Below are 18,367 nucleotides of genomic sequence, written 5' to 3'. Positions count from 1 at the left end.
AACTCTATCTCATTTGTCCATGAAACACAAAATTTTTAAATGTACTGGATCAAATTTTGTCGCTACCATTGATTTTTACCTAAAATTATTATGTGCAGCATACCATTTTTTTTTTTTTTTTTGACAGAGTTATTCCATTTATGAAATCAACACCTGGTATTGCGGACTCTGTTTGTTTGTTTTTGTTTTTGTTTTTTTTTTTTTTAATTTAAGGTTTTTGAATTGCTCTATTATCTGTGGAAGCAAAGAATTCGGATTAAGCTTTATGATTTATCGAAAAAAGAAAGGAAGAGAGAAACAAGTCATGAATTAATAAGAAATCTTGGAATGATGAAATCAGAAAAGGCGTATTGTAGTAATTGAAACAAAGTTTTTCGCATTTTGGTTTTAGGCATTTATTTGAACTCATAAGTTCAGAACTCATCCTTTTTTTGAACATCTGTTATTATTATTTTTTTGAATTGATTTTTTCTTTTTAAATTTTGGTATGCAGAAATTGCGCAATAAAGCCTATTCATTTCACAAATAATTTGTCCAAGTAAATCGGTTTCTGTTTGTTTTGCATATCTATTAATACAGCTGTCGACTGGATTAAAAGATGCGAGATGTGGAAGGAATAATGACGTAGTAAACTGAAGCTTTAATGCTCATTAAGCAGATTATTCTTTTTTCTTGTCGCTTATCACAAATAGGAATTAACAAACGGTATGCCACAGTGATCAGAAAACCGATTCGATACCATTATTTTATGGTATTACTGCATCCTAAAAAGGGTTTTTGCTTATGCAGTAACTTTTATGCATTTTTAAATCTATAAGAAACAATTGAAAAAAATACAGTTAGTCAGTATTTAGAGCTTTAAATATTACATTATCCTAAAGAAACAGATCATTACTTGATTGTCGAATTGTTACTTCATAGGAGTAGCACAAGGTAGCCTTTAATTCGTTTTGCCAGAACTATTGAAGAAAGGATTAAAGATCGTATAACAACACGAATTCTATTAAAGGTATGTCGTAAGCTCCTATTGATCTTCAAGTGAAGAGAGAGTAGTGCCCGAATAATTATTTGGTTGAGCTCAATGTGTAAATCGCTTAATGGGTATTGCCAAAGTTGTCGGTTGCTATTATACATCAAAGAAATAATTGTTTTTTTCATAAGTTTTCTCATAAAAGAACATAAATAGGGGTAAGGAAGTGAAAAGATAGCACTGATGGTTTATGGGTTTTTATACACTAACTAGTAAGAATAGCATTGATTTGGATGAAAGTTGGATGGAAATTGGTATTGCATCTGATCTGTTGCGCATTTGTGTCATAGAGAACAGCCAGTGCACTTCAACAGTTCAAATTTGTGGAAAGATGTCGTTTTTTCCTTTCAAATTTTCAAGCTTTTTTTTGTTTTTTGTACAATTTATTTGCATTTTTCTAACTGTTACTTATAATTAGATTGAATTTATATTAATTTAATGCGACAGTAAACGGGCATTAATAAAAAACTGAGTGAAAAACCCTGAGAATTTGTAGCAAATAAATTATTTGAAATAATGAGGTCAAAGTAAAGCTACTGTCTCATTGCTTGGAAGAAGATAGAAATTATTGGAATTTGGCTGACTGGTGACATATGGCATAACTATTGCTGATATTTGAGTGTGTACGGACATCAAACTGATAAATAGGTATCCATGCTACAGCATCTACGGTATCCATAGTCATTCATTCAAATTTGCGTTAATCTTCAAACTTTTCTTTTTTAATTCTTTGACCCTTTCTTGCCTCACATTGATGTATTATTGATACCAGTGTATTTACTGCCACAAGTGTTAGCTAGCGGTATAATATAAGCAATGTCCTGAGCGCTGCTTCAAAAAGCCGTAAACGAGAATTATCTCCAAGATTTCCTTATGTTAATTCCTCTTATTATTGCCGACTTTTGACCGGAACTACAAAGGTACCCACTGAAAGACGCATTTAACAGACACTCCATAGATTTGTTTAGGTGCATGCAATACATACATTTTGAATACTGAATTTTTATCTTGTCATTTATGGCTCAGCGATATTCTGATGCTATCAATTCAGTGCTTGCGTAAGCATTTCATGTCAGCGTGTAATAAATTGTCAATATTCGTTAATTAGTTTTTCGTTACTTCCACTTCTGTTATCGTCAAAATGACGATTATATCAAAACTGATTTTGTTTTATAAGTGCTCTTCATTTTACATTTATCAGTTTGGAAATAATAAGTATCCAACAGGTTTGATGTTTTTTCCATCCTTATGTTTGATGGAAAATTCCAATTTCTCGTTTAAGCTTTTGTATTGCTAATACAAAACCAATCATCTGTTGCCTTTTATAACGTCGAAGAAACAAAATAAAATTTCTTAAATCATAAAACAAACACTTGCGCTCACAGTTTTGAAAATAGTGAACATCTAAGAGAGAAGTAGGCTAGGAGGGACAATATTCTGAATAATAGGAGGCGTGCCATTAAATGAAAGTTGCATTCATCAGGAAGGGAAGGAGAGGAAGACTGGAGAATGGATGACAGAACATTATACAAGCGAAAAGTAAGGCAGGAGATGATCACACGTATCTGAATTTGTCCTAACCTTTGCTCACTTTAATTTGGTTAGTAATTCATAATAATGGCGTTATGAACTTACTCATTATCGACAATTATCTTACTGGAAATCCGCTCTTAAGTATATTGTAAAGAATTTCAAAATCTAAATACTACAGAAATTAAAATGAGATTAACTCATCTTTAATTCGTCTAATACTAACACACTATACTCATACACTCATATTCTCGCATAGTACAATTCGCTTCAGCTTTTCTAATGACCATTTTTTACATTTACTTTTCGTCTCGAATCGTTGTGCAAATTCATTTTGGGGTTTAAAGTGCAAATTGGCCTTTATTTCTGACAGCTTTGTACTGGGAGATTTTTATTATAATGTTTCATTGGGAATTAAAAAGCTTTTTTCCTTTAGCAGGTCTCACTTCTAATACTCTTTGAGAGCTTCATGCACAGTTTTATTGAATTTTGTTTACTTTTATCTAAATGGTGCTACCATCACAAAAAGTTTTTCTCCCTTTGGGTACTTCGGCCAAATAATCCTTCTTTCAAAAGCGAGTGAATGAAAAAAATTCCAATTTTTTGATTTTGGTCAGGCACTACGTCAACAACTGCACTCCTTTTTCATAAGTATTATTTATGTCTACATGCTTCACTTTCATGCTTGCTTACTTTTTACAGTGATTTTTTTTTCTTGTAAGTCTATAACGAATGTTTCAACTAATCATTATTCAAAACAAATGAAACTGCACATTTGGAAAAAAGTTTCAGTAAATAAATCTCTAGCCATATTTCAATTTTGAATGCATTTATTATCAAATTAAGCATAAAAAATAATTCTGTTTGACAAGGAATTCCTATGAAGTCAACTAACTGAAATTATTTTAACTCGCTCAGTTATTACTAACGCCTCTTCCCCTGCACTAATAATTCTTTAATTTACATAATTAGTCATTGTCCAGACTTCTCCTATAATTTTATGTTTCATCTCTAAAAGTTGTTTTTCATTTTTAAAAATGATGTTTCCTGAACATACTTGACTTCTAAAGGAAATGCCAATTTCATGAAATGTAATCTCTATGAAGTTTCGTTTTGGGCGATAAACTATAAAATTGCACGAATAATCCAAGCAATAAGGCGATTCCCATAAATTTTAGTAATCGGTCAGGAAAAAAGCAGTTCCAATAGCTGTGAGTGATAAAATTATTTTAAACTGCATGACTTGCGAAAACTAATTATTATTTGATGGCTGACAAATTCTCGTAAATTATTATCATATAAATGAACAAAGGGTAGATTTAAACTTTCTTGTGTGATATAAATATAAGGGGAGAGTGTGACATATTAATTCTCACTAAATGGTACTCAGATGTGAGGAAGACAACTTCCAATAATGATATCAGTCAGACAATCATTTTGTAAACTCTAGTATAATGAATTGCAAATTGATTTTATTTCAGACAATAAATAGCGATGTTCACGCCTTGCCTTGGAATCATCTTTCAGAGAGTTACCGATAAGAAAGTTACCGGACACAAACTGTTTCAAAGTTTCGTTCAGGTTATTCATCAGTTCTTTTTTATTAACTTCAAATTAATTCTCCTATGTGAAAGTAATATATTATCTCAGGAAAATAAAGAATGCTTCTGGAATATGAATTTAGTGGAAGCAATAAATTCCACGAAATATGTCGGCTACATCAAGCCATCAACATTATTCATAACTTCAATGAACGAACGATATATGCAGACATTGCGCGATGCTTGGATTCGGCGAATTTTGAAACCAGCAAAAGGATACCGAATCGAAACTTTCGGTGACATTTTTGGTCTTTCATCACTGACCACATCGTTTTTCCTTTTTTTAAGTTTGAACTGTAGTAAAATTTGATTATTCTTTGAATTTAAAAAGTCAGGTGGTTGGATTCTCAAGATACATTTTACTCTTAACAGTTTTAAACTTTTATTTGGAATAAATTCTGAATGTTGAAATTTAAGCATAATTTTGAAATAAGAATCTGGCAAAATAATAAAAAGGCGCTACAAGATAAAATGATGAAAATACGGATAAAGATGATGCTGTAATTTTTATAAGAATACCATGGGAAGATTGGATTGAGAGGAACGAAAGACAACACCTGTCGAGGGATGAGACGTTTTGAGGAGTCATCACAAGAGGGCAATGAACACACCTGTTAGCATGAAATTCGAGATAAATAGGAACAGAAAATAGGTACCATAAAAGATGTAATTCTGAGGAAATTTACACATGCAAACAGATGTCCATAATCAGATAACGCTGTTCATGTCCTGTCCTATAGCCTTCACAATTCAAATTCATTTAGCGAACCTTCTTTACTTCATCATCGGTCTTATCTCTGAGAGCATCGGAGATAAAATCAGTATTAGAGGCACGATTGAAATCAATGCACCTTTTTTTCGAGAATCTTCTTGAAGTCCTCATTTAATTTGAAAAAGAAAATGAAGATAATCTATATAAGAAGCACAGTCGAATAATTGGTATTAGAAAACAGTCAATTCCCAAACATCTGGCAAATTCCCAACATCAGGATGTTCGCAAATAAAACTCAAAAAAAAATTCCTTTTTTTTTCAGCTGATCAGTGTCTTGTTATTACTTATTTCTTATCTCTAGAGAACGACATTACTTTTTGAAAAATTAAGCATGTCTTGTAAGGATATATAATTAAATTCGAATATGGAGTCATGAAAAAAGAAATGGTTATATTTCAGGTGATGTGGAAAATATTAGGATGCACAAGATTGATCAGATGCATTTAGTACCATTGTTGGACATTATTTGTAATGTAGTATTCAAAATGAATCAGAGTGGTCGTCCAGCATTTTTGGATGTTTTGCTGGATGAAATTCGTAAAGAATATCCAAAAATTGAACCTCCCTCAGCGAAGACATTTCGGCAAGCCATTCACACCCTTCTGAAACAAAATATCTTGGAGTATGACCTGGAACAACTGTATATCTGTTTTCCTCCTACAGCTCCTTATCATTCCGCCAAAACGTTCAAATGTACCGTTGAATGCCAAACTGGACAAAGTGTGATGAACGGCTACGCCCCGTCAAATTCATTGAAAATCAAGAAAGGTCTTCAAATACATCTCAAAATTTACAATGGGGCAAGCTCGACTTAAGTTTTAAAATTTGAACCGTTTAGCATTTAGACAAAAAGGATGTTTGTAAAACATGAAAGAAAGTGAGAGAAATAATGTCAATTAAGCTGAGTTTCTGTTCAGGTATTCTGGCCAAGTTGTTCATGAAAAAAGACACTCTGCCAAAAGCAGTGCAACTTAGACAGAACCTCAGAAGTCCATCAGATCAACGAAAATATCTCGAAATACTAACTGCCAGTACTCAACCAAACAACAGTGGCGAAACATCTTGCGCAGCACAAAAGTAATGTTCTTAAAGCTCTCTCCTGAAAATGGTGGTTTTGTTTTTATCGTTTTGGGCTCATATTTAGCGTATTGTAGTTAATGGTATGGAGTTGACAGTATTTAGTCAAAGTTAAAAGACGGATCAGTAGACTAGCATTGATACTAAAGGTCGAGGTTTAGCAAATTAGTTATGAGACTTCTTATGATTTGCGGGATTATGAATGACATAGAAACTGTTAGGTTTAGTCAGAACAGCGACTAATTAAAGGCATCTGTGGTTTGCAACTTTAATCCATTAGAAGATGTTGTTGTGGAGTGTCAGTGTTAATTTGGCACACTTTGCTGAAAGTTGTAGAAGTTAGAGTTAACTTTTTCGAATACTGAAGTGAGTAGGAAGACTATGGACTCTTTTCCACTTATTAATGAATGACTGAAGAAACAGCTGAAACAGAATGACTGTCAGACGTCGAAAGGACGCTTAAATCATTGTGTTAAGGCATTGGTTCAGATATCGTTTTGTTTCATCCAGTGACAAAATATCCATTTTCTCAGATATACGACTTGTCATGCCATTACTTTAATCTGTCACTTTTGTCATGCTTTCATAACACTTCGTACGATTTTTCTGTTTTGCTTGCGTATACGTATGTGTTTTGTCCTTACTTTTCCGTATGTTTATCTACTTGTGTATCGTGAATGTACTTTTTTGAAGCCTTTTTTCCGGTAATTCTACTCTACAATAGATTTGTTTTCAACAAAAGAAATGTATATATTCGAAATTTTACTTGAATTCTTGTTGTGAGTATTAACTGTATTACTCAGTCCGCCAGTCACTTTCAGCATGATGTTTACTATTACTCTCTACTCCATTCGTTAAATCCTGAACGTATGTTATATCCTTTCTACACTTTTCCCCACATCCCATTTCATGTTTGTTTAGTTTTACATTTAAAAAAGATTTCATTATTCCTCACATTGTTTTAGGTTGTGTTCCATGCCGAATTCCGATGGTTTTTTTTTTCTTGTTTTGTTTATTTTAAACAATCCGCAAAATTCGTATCGCTGGGAATTACATTAATACATTCATACATTTAAGATTCAGAAAAACAAACATATTTTTCTGAATCTTCCATGTCTATTGTTGTTCTTGCTCATTCCCCAGTGATTTTTTTTCGGACTTCAAATGCACATGATTTATTTTTGAAGTTTAGCACTGGTCTTTAAGTCTAAAGAATGCGAAACATCCGAATATCATCAGTTTAAGTTAATAGCACCATCATATCTACTAGACATTTAAGGACATCTGGTGAGATAGCCTTTATTTTTAGGTAATTATTTTACATTTCATGCTAGAATTCTAGTTTATTACTGTCGGTTTGTATGTTTTAGAAATGTGAGGGTTTTGTTCAAGAGTGGAATTTAGGTTGACATTCAAAACCCGTAAAAAGTTGACATAGTCTTTTTGCAGGACATGCTTATTCCATGAGAACGAGTTTTATCGAAAGTGGATAAAAACGAACGATCAGTATTTGCTGAATAATTTCAGTCCTGTGAGTGGATCGGAGTATATCCCATTCTTGACGAATTGTAAAAATATTAATAATAAAATCAGGCGAAAAAAAAGATCGAGAAAGAAGAATGAGCGTAGTCGGACATCAACTCCTATTCAGTGGAGTTCCGATTCGGCATTTTCAGTCTCTCCCGTAATTACCAAAATTTCAAAGGATTTTTATAATAGCCATTCTGGTGATATCTCTCCTGATGAGCCGACTGTAATGAATCGAAATCATACGTACGTCAATGTGTTAAGCAGTGAAAGTACGCAGTTTGAGGACATCACACAAGCTGAAAAGATTTTGCCGACAACTTTCAGTGTTGCTAATGTTTGAATTATTTTCGTATTTTCATGGCGAAATTATACTTTTTAGAAGACTTCTGTTGGAAGGTCAATGAGTAAATATTGTTATGGTACCGGTAATTTAAAAGAAATCATGCTTAAAGACTACAGACTATCCCAGAACTTTATCATGTCTTTTATAGCATTTCAAAAGTATTTAGGAGCATGATTTTTTTTTTTCTTTTCTGATATGTTGTTTCATTTTTGTTTCACCGATGAAGACTTTCAGTTTCACTTAACGTAATTCTGCTTTTTACTTAGGATTTTTTCAAAACTGTCCTTTTTCATAGTTATTTGTTGGGTTTCAACTGGATGAATAATTTAAAAACAAAAAAAAAAAAAACGAATTCGGTATTAAATAGGAATGAAATCAAATAGGAAATGTAGAAATGAAATTTGCTAGAAGAATCAAATTCCTGAACTGAATTCTTGATGAATTGCTTCATTTACGTAAGCTAATTTGTGGTTGTATTTTAATGCAGCAATTACTTATTAAACGCTTAGTTATTAATCTGGTTATCACTTTCTTGTTATTACTTTTTTTTCAAAAAAAGGTTATCACTTTTTTGGTTGAAATTTGATTACATACAAGCAGGTTGTATTCTGGAAAGGAATTGTCGAATTTTCTTATCAGTCTATTTCAGTGTATTTATTACTTGGGCTTTGCACTTTGATGAATTTGATCATCATTTACTAACGTTTGATAAAGTTGTCTATTCAATTTGAAGTTTTCGAGAATATAGGTCCTTTGTAGATAAAAACTAGCAATTTTTAATGTAGTAAAGACATGCCAAGAAAATTTTCATGTCGATTTTTCTGTAGTTTCAGTACTCTGTATAAGATAAATAAAAGTGTGATATGCTTTACAAGTTAAAAAAGCACTAAATTAATTAGTACAGTGAACCTATTTTATACTCTGTCATTCCACTCACATTTTAAATTTGGTACTTGCTAAAACAACTCAAAGTCCTTTTTTGGTCTCATAAAAAGTTTTGAATCATCTTTCTTATTTCTGGATCATCAGATTTGGCCAGTTTGTACACATTGTTGTAATTCGCTGCTCGAACTTTCTTGACAAATCTCAATTATTCCTTTACTTTTCTGTTGATAATTTTTTGCATGATTTCCAATATTCCTTTAATGATTAAAGAAAAAATTATGGTTGCCACAAAACACATGGGTTATCGAAGTCGTGATCTACGAGATTCATAAGTAGGACAACCCGAAACACATTTGCGAAGTGGGACTTCATGATAAAGTGTTTGAGCATTAACGTGTGACATTAGTTCACACGAATTCACTGCTTTTATCAGTAAAGCACATTTTGAGTACACAGTAGATCAGTATGAGTTCAAGTTCAGGTTGTATTTGTAGGATTTATTTGTACTAAGATTAGAACATTAAGTGGTTAAAGAAGACTTGGATAGATCCGCTGTCTCGCTGTTGCTTTTTGTATCAGTTGCATAAAGAGACTGTAAATTGTTTAGGACTTAAATGGCATCCAGGTTTATCTGTTTATCATTTCGCTTGTAAATTTGACCTTATTTGAAACGTGCGTTTAGTGCGTCTTTATTCATTGTGTAACGTCACGTCGTTTAGGCAAAAATTCTTAAAAAATTGTTTTTGGCTGTTGGAGCTGATTGCTATTTCACTTATGGCTGATGAACAAACTAGTAGTGCAGCAGTGCAGTTGCCGACATCATATGAATGGTATCGAGAGCAGATTGCCGGACATCACCCGTCGGTAGTTACAAATGGCGTGCATCAAATTGGTTCGTCTGTCTTTCCAAAGATTATTATAGATTGTCACAGAATTTGTAAGATTTATATTAAATTACTTTCTGGGGTGAACACTCATTTTAGCATAAATTAAGATTCGGTTGCAGGATTTGCTTTTAGGACTTATAAAGGAAATTGGTAGCGAAACACTGTTGAAACCTGTACAGGAAGGCGTGCGAGGAGTATGTGAGGTTTGTTTATTATAATTCCAACAAGTGATTTAAAGATTACACGTATGACAGTATTCGATCTGTTTACTATCATTTTGTTGCTTCAGTAAATCTTCGAATCATTTGGTAATAAATGATATCTGATATTTCTTCTACGTCCATAGCATTCCATAAGCGCAGTATATTCAGTGTTAACGCAACTTTTGTTTACTTTGCTTGAAGCAGCAGGTGAACAAATAAACGGATATATCTTTTCCTGGGATATGTAATCTGTTGTCTGCCTTCATGCTGTAAACGAGATCTAGTAAATGAATTAATTTAACTACTTAATGGTTTCAGGTAGCATTCTATAGTAGTTTGAAGCATCTAAATGATGAAAATGATGTTTTAACGAGATTTGCTGTATTCGTTCCAAAATTCTATGGGTTAAAAACATTACGAGTTGGAAGAAAAGGTGATTTGATCTAAAAAAAAAGTTTTTGTTGGAAGAAACTAAATAATGATTTTTTAGGTTTTTTGATAGTGAGGTTGTAAATTTTCCCTTGTAATAATGGCATATTTCAAACATTGAACCTCAAGATAAAATGATGACACAATCTTCCTTTTTTTTTAACTGTAGGGAAACGGAATTATAGAGCAGATATAGCAAGAGCAGAAGTTGTGAGGATGGAGGAGGATAGAAGATTGAGAAAGTTTAGCTCACTTGTTAAATTTCTCAACATTAATCCAAATACATTCAAATTTTGAGAGATGGAATTTATCGTTATGGAGGATTTAGCATATCGTTATAAATGTCCGTGCATTATGGATATCAAAATGGGCAGAGTGACCTATGATCCGAGTGCAACAAAAGCCAAAAGATTATCCGAAGCGATAAAGTATCCTGAACAAGAAACACTTGGCTTCCGTTTAACTGGTTATCGGGTATAATCTGTATTATGGTTCATTTCGTATGAATGTTTCAAAATATTTCAATATTTCTTAATCATCTTTTTTTGAGCTACAAAATACAAGAATCTCAACTATTTTATAAAGAGTTTTATGTTCCATACTTAGAAATAATAATACAAAAAATCAGGTAGTTAATGGTTGAACAAAGAAAAGCTTCTGTGTTCAGTGAGGGAGGCAATTTTTTTAACCTCGTTTGGCTGCCTTTTAATTATGTGCTAATCTCTAAGAACACTCTGTGGGAACCTTATCTCACTGATTGAGTGGTGCAACTGCTCTTTGCCGGGAAAGTACAACCAGGCAGATCGCATTCAAATTATGCGCATTGCTTTCAATTAATGTTTTGACTATCGAGAAATTTCACAAAAAAAAAAAAAAAAAAAAAAAATACAGGTTTTTTTGAATTAATTTCAAAAAAGGAATTTCCTTGAAATTCACGATTTCTAATAATCATTTTACTAAGGAAACCTTGTCCATGCTTATTCTTTCTTGAGATGCGTTTTGGTCACAACGAAAATGATTTACGAATTCGTGATAAACAGTGGGGGAGATCCAGGAATCTGGAGAATGTTGTTGACGGTTTGTTCCTTCATAAACATTTTAAGTTCATTTTTTTACGAAACGTGATAAAGGCGATATGATTTAAAGTGCTAAGTTTCTTTTTTGTAGCCATTTGAAACGGAGTCTTTAATCAGTCGGTATTAAAATTTGGTGACGACTTTAAATTTGGCAAATTCCTCCATCAATAATGACACATCGAGGTTTAATTCTGCAGTTGCTTTGTCTAGAGAAATGAGAATATTTAAGCATAGTGATTTGCAATTGGAAGTTTGCAGTTTTCAATTCTGTATTTATGTGCAGAGCAGTTGGGAATAGATAATTTATGTAAAGTTGGTATTCGAGTCTACTGAACTTTTTGATTGTATCCCATTAAGGAGATTTGATTGAAGTGTGCTTTAGAAATGAATGCGGAAAAGTTCAGCTTAGTATAATGTGGTTGAAAAAGCATCTGGTCATTAGTCATTGTTGGTTTCTGTTGGAGAACTCATCCGAACCCATCCGTTTCCTATTATCCTTTCCTGATAGCTTCATTGCATAAATCACGCAATTGATACCTTGCACTGAACAAGTCTGATTTATTCGATAAGATAACTGCAAAATTACTTATGTCAATAATTTCTCTCCAAGCCAACATCGCCGGTAATATGTATCAGGAAAATTCATGAAATTTAAAAATTTTTCACATGTTTGTTTTATTTGTTGCTGGTTTGTATACAAATTTTACAGCCTTTCGTGAGTTTTTATCTGGAAGACTCATGGAAAAAAGTTTAGTAGCAGAGCAGACACTGGAGCAGTTATATAAGCTTCGAAAGTGGTTCAATTCACAGCGGGTATTTTATTTGGTGTTCCAAATTTTTACAAGTTCACCTGTAAATAGGCTAATTTAGTAGCAGCTGGTCAGAATCAAGTATCATGGCTCTATGATCTTGGCAGCAAACTTTCAAGTAATAGCTTTTTGGATCTGAATTTCACTAAACACTCAGAACATTCCTATTTTTCGGTTTTGCTCAGTTTTCATTTAGGAATTATAAAAATATTTGGCACTGTATATCAGATGTAATAAGTTACGATTATTTCAGGTGTATCATTTCTATGCTTCATCCATTTTGCTTGCTTATGAGGCGTGTGTGGAACGACCACCAAACGTTCTTATTAAACTGATCGATTTCTCTCATGTCTTTCCGGCAAACGGTGCTATAGATGACAATTATTTATTTGGCCTAAACAATGTGATTAATATAGTAGAGAAATATCGGGATTCATTCGATTCTGAGTCATACAGGATAGTCTTGAGTTCCGGGATTAATTGAAAGACAACACTTCTGAATTTTATAACTATGATAGCGATGTGTCCTACATTTTTGTTAGTGTTTGTACAGTCCGATCGTTCTTTTGTTGTTTACTGTAGCTCATTTGCTGAAATCTTACCCACACTGAAATTGAAATGGGTACTGAAATTAGCTGATGCCAGAAGAACTACAGGACAAAATGCATACTGTTTTCTGTACACAAATGCCAGAGTATAACGATGAAGCATCTTTGCGTTGCGCACAGCGTGTTATCGCTTTAAAGCTAATAAAGTGTTTGATATTAATATAAGCATGCTCTGAACAAGAAGGAACCTGTATCAGCACCAAATTCGAATGATTTTTATGAAATTCGTGTAATGTTCATTATTTAAAAGCTGAAAGACTTCCAAAACTTTCACTATGTACATTCATTTTATTAATATTAGAGGGGGGACTTCGGATATAAACGTCGATACATTTTGAAACGATACGGTGTTAATGTAGTAATTCATCTAATCCTCAGCTTAGTATCTTATCGTTTAAGAAAAAGATTTGTTTTTAGTAGTAAAGTAAGTAGGTACTAATATGATGGGAACGAAGTGGTTGAGATTAGTGTAAGGTTTGTTTTGTTTTTTTGTCAAGGAGCAAAGGAGAAGGAACTAACGGAGGTGGGTATCGTGCTGAAGTTCTAGAATGCGGCCTGTTCGGTCATGGTGTTTGATTACTGAACATCTTTTTAGTGCTGATTGCTAATCTTTTCCAAAATACCGAAAGGTGTTTTATGAAACAAAAGATTTTGAAATGACATTTTAGTCAAATATTAGGTTATTGAGATGGGATACCCGGAAGACGTCTGTCCTGTGATATTGGGATTGTATGTGCACTTTGAAAAAAGGAAAAAGAAATTAAGACAAAAAGAAAACCTGGCCAAATCTATGGAGCTTAATGTAATTCTCTGCTGGTGAGCAAGTTTTCGAAATTGTCTTCTGGGGTTATAAGAGTCATGAAATTCATTTATCAGATTTCCCAAGTTTAACTGAAGTTCGAGTTCTGCTTGGGGTTTTTGTTTGCTCGGGAATATTATTTGGCTGCAATGTAGCAAAACGATAATAAAAATAAGGCTTGCGATTAATAGATGTTGGAGTTACTGAAGTTGAAGTAAATGTAACATTATTGAGGGTGTTGCTGTAAGCTGGTCTGGTTCATTCTCAATCGGGTAGAAAAATTTGGGCATGTAAAGGTGTTGAATTTGGCTCAGATGCAGGCTGTTTTATCGATTTGATGTTCAGTTCTCAAAATGTCAGTTTTGCTAATATTCAACATCGTTTCCGCCCTATTCTCACTTTGTAATAATCTTTATCTTAGTTTTTGGTTATTTTTTGGAATTTGAGCTGTTTCTTCCCATTATTTGACTTATTATTTACCATTACTCCGCAACCAATAAAGGCAGCAGTGGTTTTAAAAGTCTCATTTTAGGATCCACAACAGTGGCAGGAACCGTTGTAGTAATTACAGGTAATCGGGACAGAATATTCTGTTCCATTTTTTAATGGGAAATATGGAAGCAAGCGGTAGAGAAATGGATAATCCAGACGCAGAGGAGTGTGAGAGTGCATCACTTGTAAGCCAATTTTTTTTTTGTTTTGTGATGTATCAGTTTTTGTAAATTGTCAAAAAACCAATTGTGAAGTTCTTTAATTTTGGATCTTTTTACGTAAATTAGACCGCTTTTTTTCAAACTGTTCTTTATTTCTGCATCGTCTAATGTGGAACAATACTTTTGGACACTTAAACTTGAGTTAGGAACACACTCAAATCTGAACTTCTCAAATGAGGCTCAGTATTCTATCTTGCATTTTTGATTCATTCTACTTATTAATTACGTTTTGGATGTAGAGACCTTTTTGAATTATCTGGTTAACATGGATTTTGTTTCTTCCTCTTTTCTAAAGCTTTCCACAATCTCTGATTGCACCCAATATCACTGTCATTATACTACGGCCGCAGTGCAGTGTGAATTCTAGAACACTTCGTGAGAGAAGCTAAAAATTTTCAATTTAGAAGGTAACATAAGAATTCAGGATTGAAAAAATTTTTTGATATTACATGCTCTCATGTTGCACAACTTTTCAGGCATTAAAAGCAACTATTGCGAATCTGTCACAAAATCTGATGCTGCCCATCCACACTCATTCCGTTACTAACGACTATAGGATTAGTCGTCAAGTATTTTTTTGGTTATTTTCTGCACCAGAGACGAAAGCATCTAACATGATGAGCATTTTAATGATGTTCAGCATAGAAAGAGACAATGATAAAATCTAAAAGTTGTTTTATTGATGGGATTTTTGATTGCAAAAGGCTAGGCAATAATGTAGTATTGGGATGATACAAATTTGCATTCGCATATGATTTATTTGAATCTTAGTTAAATAAATTAATAATACACAATTATTTAAACTCCGTGTTTCGATGCAAACATGACATACATTAGTAATAATTCTCAACTTCTTTGTTGCAGGTGTTTCTCAGACTTGTCTTGAAAATGATTATTATTTCAGACTTTAGTCTTCTGAATTATTTTTAGGTACTTGGTGTGGGAATCAATGGAAAAGTAGTAGAATGCGAAAGTAGAAAAACGGGCGAAAAGTTTGCTTTAAAGGTTGGTTCCTTCACTTTTAAGCACTTTTGGGTAAATATTTTAACATTTAACAAAATTTTTAGGTTTTACGTGATGTGCCAAAGGCCCGTCGAGAAGTAGAACTTCACTACGCTGCTAGTCACCATAAAAACATCGTTCGTATATTAGATGTTTATCAAAATACCTACAATCAAGTGAAATGTTTGCTTGTCGTAATGGAATGTATGCAAGGTTTCATTTTAATTAGAATAACTACGGTTGTTATTAGATTTCCAGTCAAAAAAGTTTTAATATCTTTTCTAGTTTTGGTGGCTTTTAAAATATTACAAATGTATTTGCAATATGCTGTGAAAATTAAAGACGTCATTTCAGAGAGCTGTAGATCATTTGATAACAGCTGAAAATAATTTGTTTCAGGGGGTGAACTCTTCACTCGAATACAACAGAGAGCACAATCGGCTTTCACCGAACGTGAGGCAGCGCAAGTAATGTCTGAAATCTGTTCAGCTGTTGCTCATTTGCACTCATTGAATATCGCACATAGAGACATAAAGCCGGAAAATTTACTTTACAGGTATTTTCTCACAATTTATTGCCTGATCATAGTCGCATCATTCTTGTTTTGCGCGACTTTTTTAAGTTCGTTATTCCATACAATTTATTTTTTATTTCAGTTGTGATGGGCCGTCAGGTATTTTGAAACTAACCGATTTTGGTTTTGCAAAACACTTGGATTCTGCAGATACCAGGCCACTAGAAACGCCTTGCTATACGCCATATTATGTCGCACCAGAAGTAATTCCCAAGTTTTTAACTCTTGAGACTCTATGACAGCTTGGATGAAAGTTTGGTGGCGGTTGTATTATCGGAACGCAGTTTTTTAGTGTGATATGTTTCACAGCTGTGCATTCACTTTCGAATGGCAACTCGTTGATCAGGCATTTGTTGGTTTGAATGATGAGACAACACATGCATGGTCATGATAAAAGTTTTGACCAGACAATATATATGCATCTCATTAGGCTTAAAGCCGCACTTATCATTGCTTTATTTCTTGAATAGAATATTAACACTCTAGGAAATTTCATTTTAGGTTCTCGGTCCTGAAAAGTATGACAAATCATGCGACATGTGGTCCATAGGTGTTATCATGTATATTCTGTAAGTTTTTTTAAACGATTTTTTCTCTTAAACTGGTCCAAATATTGTGAGTTACCACCTTTCTTAATGCCTGATTTGCTTACAATTTATAGCTTGTGTGGTTTTCCACCATTTTTTTCGGCAAATGGTTTACCCATGTCACCAGGAATGAAAAATCGAATCAGGACGGGTAAATATGCTTTTCCTTCGCCAGAATGGGATCGGGTTTCTGAAGCAGGTCAGTGTTCACCAAAGCTTAGTTGTCAAATTTTTGTTTTAATGTTGTTTCGGTTTCTTTTTTTAAATATTTTATTTCCTATTGGACTATCTGTGTACGTCATTGTTCATATAAAATGATTGAATAGTGGGAAGGATTTTCAGCAAAAGATTTAATCAGAAAGTTGTTGCGTACTGATCCTAGTGAACGTTTCACGATTGAGCAGACAATGAGCCATAAATGGATCATCCACTATCAAAAGGTTCCGGAAACTCCCCTTTTTACTGCTTCAGTACTTGAGGAAGAGAAATCTCAATGGATGGAGATGCAAGTTAGTTTTTATTTATTTTTATTTTTTGATTGTAGGGACCAAATTAATAATTAATAAGGCAGAAATGAGTCATACTTAGTTAGCTGATGCAAATAAATTCAGGACGAAATGGAGATGACTTTAGCAACGATGCGCGTTGGCAACGAAGATATCCACATTAAAAGTTTAAAAGATTCAAATAACCGTTTACTAAATAAACGGCGTAACAAAATAAACAAACGGTAAAAAAGAATAGTCCATAATTATGTGAGTTATCTGTTTTCATCGTTTGCCTTTTTCAGTTGTGTTATCCTCAAATTGATATTGTGAAATTCCATATTATTATTGAATTGATAAATATTCCATTGTATGATATGTTTTATAACGGTTTACTGTAAGCAAGATTTGGAACTTTTTTTATTTAATGCTATTTATAAGTGGCTGTTCCTGCAAGGTTGTGAAAAGTGCTTTAAGGAGAATGTCGCTGATGTGAAACAGTAGAAATGCATATATAAATATTATGTTAGGGTTTTACTGTACACTGATTGGTCTTTGTTTTTGTTATCAACTTTTTTTTCTAAATCGCATAGCTACATTAATTGTTATGTGCTTCTGTAACTTTCCACTTTGTTTTGTGATGTAAAATCAGTAATGATTTTGGCAGTCTGAAACAGATATGTTGGATCATTAGATTTCTTTATCATAATTTTTCTTATCCAAGTAGACTTGTGGGAGTTTGATGACCTGCGTATGATTTTGTGCTTCTTTGGTAACGCTTCCTGAACGTATCATTGTTTAATAATGTGTTATGTGCAATGGTAGTGCCTCTGGATTATATGGTGGTAGCCATTGACGAAATAATGTGCAATAGATGTTGCTTTTTGAATTTAGTGACGATGGGGGAATGGACGTTGTACTAACAGTTGACATAAATTGCCTCATCATGTACATCCTTACAGACCAGTGATACATTTTCGCAGGAGCTAGTTTGAAAACTCCTATGCAGTACATCCGCAATCTTTACTATCCTGGAAGATTAGTGAGATATTCAGATCGAATACGACTGAAGGGGATATTCTTTTCATTAAAAACTATTGTGTGTCGTAAGCTCCCTGCAGTATGTTTGTTTTGGATATGCAGTTGCGTTGTCACTATTCACGTTGAATGGTCCGGATGATTAAACCAAAAAGACGTGCAGTAATTTTCTCGGGATCTTAAATGCTAGAATTCCTGTGCGGAACGATGACTGATTAGCTCTGCATGCAACGAAGTTGCGAGACAGGTCACATTTCATAGCGGTACTGGTGTGATGCCACGGCAACACTATTCGGCTCTTAGAAGTCTTGGAGGAAAGGGGGAGGTGGTGCTTGTTTTCTTGTGTGGTTGGTTTGGTTTGTGTGACTGTTGTTCCGGATTTTTTTCAG

General features: G+C 33.5%; 3 protein-coding genes across 4 annotated transcripts; all 3 read left to right on the top strand.

Annotated features, from left to right (window-relative positions):
- Positions 1–4,234: 4,234 nt before the first annotated feature.
- Bma-ham-1 (Uncharacterized protein) lies at positions 4,235–7,880 on the top strand (the record flags this gene model as incomplete). Its single annotated transcript, XM_043073655.1, has 4 exons — positions 4,235–4,397; positions 5,333–5,701; positions 5,851–6,010; positions 7,460–7,880. The coding sequence occupies 4 exons, from the start codon at positions 4,235–4,237 to the stop codon at positions 7,878–7,880; spliced, it is 1,113 nt and encodes a 370-aa protein (XP_042929589.1).
- Positions 7,881–9,542: 1,662 nt separating this feature from the next.
- Bma-ipmk-1 (Uncharacterized protein) lies at positions 9,543–12,656 on the top strand (the record flags this gene model as incomplete). The annotated part of the gene is made up of 7 exons (XM_001899350.2): positions 9,543–9,660; positions 9,788–9,858; positions 10,177–10,291; positions 10,586–10,761; positions 11,280–11,364; positions 12,073–12,176; positions 12,426–12,656. 7 exons carry the CDS (start codon positions 9,543–9,545, stop codon positions 12,654–12,656), a joined length of 900 nt encoding a protein of 299 aa, XP_001899385.2.
- A 1,537-nt stretch (positions 12,657–14,193) lies between these two features.
- On the top strand, positions 14,194–17,189 carry Bma-mak-2 (Uncharacterized protein; the record flags this gene model as incomplete). 2 transcript variants are annotated; one of them, XM_043073653.1, is made up of 10 exons in its annotated part: positions 14,194–14,256; positions 14,769–14,861; positions 15,223–15,297; positions 15,360–15,507; positions 15,694–15,850; positions 15,951–16,071; positions 16,370–16,437; positions 16,530–16,654; positions 16,798–16,964; positions 17,067–17,189. In XM_043073653.1, the coding sequence occupies 10 exons, from the start codon at positions 14,194–14,196 to the stop codon at positions 17,187–17,189; spliced, it is 1,140 nt and encodes a 379-aa protein (XP_042929587.1). The 2 variants fall into 2 exon arrangements, with proteins under 2 accessions (XP_042929587.1, XP_042929588.1); XM_043073654.1 differs by lacking the exons at positions 14,194–14,256; positions 14,769–14,861; positions 15,223–15,297; positions 15,360–15,507 and having other exon boundaries at positions 15,765–15,850.
- Between the last annotated feature and the right edge of the window lie 1,178 nt (positions 17,190–18,367).

This window comes from Brugia malayi, assembly GCF_000002995.4.
Source record: "Brugia malayi strain FR3 genome assembly, contig: Bm_v4_ChrX_scaffold_001, whole genome shotgun sequence".
NCBI classification, from domain to species: Eukaryota; Metazoa; Nematoda; class Chromadorea; order Rhabditida; family Onchocercidae; genus Brugia; species Brugia malayi.
The sequence above is the reverse complement of the archived record's forward strand: the minus strand, read 5'-3'. Positions and strand labels throughout refer to the sequence as shown.